The 4,580-nt window shown below is 38.6% G+C and overlaps 1 protein-coding gene across 1 annotated transcript; it reads right to left on the bottom strand.

Moving 5' to 3' along the window:
• Positions 1-1,318: 1,318 nt before the first annotated feature.
• On the bottom strand, positions 1,319-4,308 carry LOC102602066 (protein REVEILLE 1). Its single transcript, XM_006350400.2, has 6 exons — positions 3,807-4,308; positions 3,327-3,452; positions 3,131-3,242; positions 2,977-3,038; positions 2,434-2,844; positions 1,319-2,331 (listed from the first exon to the last, which is right to left on the bottom strand). The coding sequence occupies exons 1-6, from the start codon at positions 3,816-3,818 to the stop codon at positions 1,624-1,626; spliced, it is 1,431 nt and encodes a 476-aa protein (XP_006350462.1). The 5' UTR covers positions 3,819-4,308; the 3' UTR covers positions 1,319-1,623.
• Between the last annotated feature and the right edge of the window lie 272 nt (positions 4,309-4,580).

Raw genomic sequence — 4,580 nt, 5'->3', positions numbered from 1 at the left:
TTAATAAAAAAATAAGTTCGGGGGGGTAATAGGACCTTAGTAAAGGTTAGGTGTGTCTCTGGGATTTCGGGCATAGGCTGGGGGGTACTTATGCATTTTCCCTATTTATAAGCATGTTTGTATTTCATTGTGATTATGTTTGTGTGACTATCAGTTGGCTCGAGTACCACACTTGATATGGAATATCTTTCAATTGGTTCGGATACCACGCCTAATACAAAATATCTCTTGATTGGCTCAGGTACCACGCCTAGTTGTGGTAAAGTTTCGTTCTTTGTTCCTATTTCTTTCTCTCTTTTTTTCGGTATGCCGATCCCCTTGATCTTCTTCTTGGGGATACAGCTCCAAGTATTGTCTATTCATCGGGCTTTGACACGGTCTCGCCCTTCTTTTTTGGTTACATACGTGATGTCGCATTCATAATTCTTTTCCAGTCGGCTGGAAAGTGGATGCAGAATTGCCGGTCTTAGTCTTCAACTTTTGACTTAAAAAAGAAGAAGTTCAATTGAGTCAAAAAGTACATATTATCGATTAGCTCCAGTACCAAGCTTGTACATGATATTTTCCATCTATTCGAACTCAGACTCTTTAGATTTGCTTTAACGTTTTGAGGTTGCATCCCCTTACTTTAAACTAGGTTGAGTTTTGGTACACGATTATCTATTTCTTAAAGGTTTAAGACCTTGAGTTTGATTGTATGAAAGATGTTATTGAGATATTTAAAACTGTTTCTATTCTGTGTTTTAATGGACTGTATGCAAGTAAGATCAATCTGAAGACAATACACGGAACCATCTTTAAAAATAATAGTAAATCTAACTCTGCATATAGCAATGGAAATAAATCTGAAAATAATAAAAAACTAAAGCCAACCAACCCAAAGTAAATTTGGAAAATAGCTTGGGAAGATAAAACCTGGAACTTGGAGAGGAGATAGTGATCCGTGTTCTGCTGCTGCTGCTGCTCTTGAAACTTGAAACCCAAGCCAGAAATAAGAGGAAAGAGAACCCTAGAGTCGTTCGACGAGCTGCGATGGTAAAGTAAACCCTAGCAGAGGGAGTGGAGTTTTCAACAATCAACACCGGCTAGTGGTTAGTGAAACAACAAAAGAAGCACAATTGGGAGCAGCAAATTGTTCTTCCTTCTGAAACAACAATATCTTCAATCGAAGCACAACTGGGAGAGAAAAAGCTTTTTCTGGTTCTGGTTTGATTGTGGAGACTCGATTCTGGCCATTCCCTCCCTCTTTTTTAAGCATTCAATTAAAGATATGGAAGCCACTCTAAGGTCAAACGAATGCTTAAGGTGAACTAAATGATAAGTGAGCAAGGGTGGAGGGAGCATTCATTACTTGGAAATAGTAGAGTTACAAAGATTGTTAGCTCATCTGCCAAAAGTGCAAGTGATGAGATGAAGTTGCAAGACTTAATTTATCAACATACATTTGAACAATTGATTCAGAAAAATTACGAAGACTGCTTCTGCCATTCAGCAAAAACTTTGCTGCTATGGTGTTGCTTATCTTCATCCAGTTATCCGGCAAACGGATATATTATAATTAATTAGAACCAAAAAGGGATGTGCTAACCTTTACAAACAAACTAAACAAGCACAAGAAAGTAACTACAAACATAACCGGGTTCGTTGCTCCTCTCTTTCTTCTCCAGTTAATGTTGAGGAACTCATGCCTCTTTCAGCTAAACATCTCTTATATGGAACAAAACCCTTCACACGCTTTGTGGAATTTGCTCTTCGTTCAAACAAACTGCCTCCTCTAACCGACTCTTCTACCAGATTTCGACTACTCTGAGCTTCAATTTCCAAATTCTTGTCTCCACTCAACTCTGCATCTACTGATTCTGTGTTGGAGCCGGTGGAAGACCCTTCCTTTTGAGTTTCCTTTCCTTCCAAATCTCTGTCATTAAAGAGTGGACGTCCCTTCATTGGAATTGGGTTATGCACCTGAGTGCAACGAACTGCAGCAGATGATCCCCATGGCAAAAGAGGAGTAGAGTCACTTTGGTTAGTCCCTGGACTTACATTTGGTGTGGGAAAGTAATATGATGGCGTAGGAGGGACGATAGAAAAGGTACTTCGGGGACATTCTGAATCCCAGTGCAAATATTTTGCAGGGAAGGTGCTTCGAGGCAACGTCCGCGATGCTGGCTCATCATTCTCATCTGTCAGTGATATTTGGCCAGAAGTTGAAGAAGGCATATAAGTATCAGTGACTAATACGGTTTTACCAAACAACTTCAGACACTGTGTAGATGATGCCTCATCCGAGCCTTCTTTCACAAAATCATTGTCTTCCGGAAACAACTCTAGTTTCTGGAGTTACAAATCCAAAAGGAAAATCACAATGAGTGATGTCAAATGAGAAATCATACATATTGAATTAAAAAAAAGACAGTTGAGCAAGATAGTACGTACCACACAAGTCTGATTGGCCGGATTTGAACTAGTATAAGCTCGGGCAGGTGAAGATCTGCTCTCCTCTACAATGAAATCGGATGGTTCAGAAAGTACAAGATCACCAGAATTCTCAGCGACAGCTGATGAAACAGGTGATGACTGCTCACTTGGCTTAGTGGAATCCACCGTGCCAAATGCATCTGAACCAAAGGCAGACAACACAGAGGTAGGAGACTGATTCTCTGGCTCGGAGAGATAGAGATCAGGTGAACCAGACCTATTCAATTTCTCTGAAGCCAGGGTTCCACTTTTAAGTGGAGTTACCATTTTCCGTGGATAAGGGTGCATTGGCTTTCTTTTAGGCCGAGGAGGTGGGATCTCAATGGATTTCACAGAGCTTGCATCACCATTACTCGATTCACGAACAACCTGACCGACCACAAGAAAACACTTGATGTCAATAGCCAATAAGTAACAGATTCGAATTCGTCTCTTAATAATGGACTGGAGTGCACATTTAGATCAAGTCAGAAACAATAAAATGGGATAAGAGCAGCAAACCTTTGAAAAGAACTTCTGAGCATGGCTTCTAATCTGAACTGCAGTTTTGGTTCCCACATGCTCTGAGAAATAAACAAGGTCTCTTTAGTATGGAGTGACAGCACAAAGACAACTCAAACAATCGATTGATTGTATTAATTACTCCGTTGTTTACCTTCTATACGTCGCCATGCCCTACCATGAAGCTTTAATGCTTCAAGGAACTTTTTGTGCTCTTCCTCTGACCACCTCTCTCTTTGCTTTGAAATGGTGTATGGTTTTCTTATCTGTTTTGAGTGGAAAATAAACAACATCCAGTCAGACATGAGCTTAATATCATTAACTTAAGCATTGTCGGCAGAGCAACGAACCTTAGGAGCATATTCTTCTCCTGGAATAACTTGCTCTTCCATCTGGATGCTCCTTGGAGAAGGAGCTCCCACATCAACTGACATTCTATTCCTACTTGGAAGTATCGTGTCCGACTCACTTTGATCCTAAAATTTCAAAATAGCATAGACACATTAGTCACAAGCACTTTCAATCCCAAATCTAGACTGACTAGCTTTTGATTCTGTTATTAGATCCACATATAGGAAGTAATAACAACTCTAAAAGACTTGCAATTTTTTTCTTTCTGTCTACTCTTCAACAAGAGTTCCAGTTCAATCATAAAATTAATTAACCTACCATACCTATGCTATATACAATTCTACATATAACAGAAATTTCCAAATACATCAAGCCATTATGAACAACAAATCTTTTTAACCAATTGAGAACAGGGCAAGTCCTAAGAAAGAAATCACAAAAAGTAGTATCATCTGAAGTTAAATAAATAAGATGCATACCCCTATAGTCATTTCTGCTGAATCAAATCAGTACTCCTTGAGCCAAAATCACTAACAACTGCTGCCAAAGTTTTTACTTTCCCCTAAAATAGAAGAAACCAGTTTTTACCCAATCAATTCTCTTCAGTTCCCAAAACCCAGAAATATCAACAGTCACCTTCAAATTCAATCCGTATTAAGCTCCAATATTCCAAGAAATCACACGATCTAACAACCCCAATACAGAACTGTAGCTCTTCAGACCCTGTTCACTTTTACAACCCCACAATCAATTTTTCCCCTTTAAAGATCGAAAATTTCATCCTTATCCTCACCAAACACAACATCAAAGTTGTTGAATCACAACAAATATTTCTAGAATTCCCAAGAGCATGAGAGAAAAGAAAACACTTGTCCAAAAAGGAAGATGAAGATAAACTAAAACAAGTGTGAACAACACACAAATATTGGAAAGTTTTTTATTTATTTTCTTTTGAAGAAAGGAGAAGAGAGATGGAAGATGATGAGAAATAATTTCAGCTTTTGGGGGTTGAAAAGGGAGAAAAAGAAGAAGGGAAGGATTGCCACGTCATGGGTTCAAGTGGAAGTTTAGTTTTCTTTTGGGGGTATTTTTATAATTTCTGGTAGAACAACCGAGAAATCCATTCAAGTCTTGTGGCTCACGTTTAAATACACGTGGCAATTTGACCTTTTTTTACCCTTTTTCTATTTTATTTTTAAATATCGTGTTTTAATTTAAGCTAAGATTTTGACATAAAGTGCTAAAATTCATAC

Source organism: Solanum tuberosum, unplaced genomic scaffold, assembly GCF_000226075.1.
Source record: "Solanum tuberosum cultivar DM 1-3 516 R44 unplaced genomic scaffold, SolTub_3.0 scf00122, whole genome shotgun sequence".
Lineage (NCBI taxonomy): Eukaryota > Viridiplantae > Streptophyta > Magnoliopsida > Solanales > Solanaceae > Solanum > Solanum tuberosum.
This window is presented reverse-complemented; position numbering and strand designations above follow the sequence as displayed.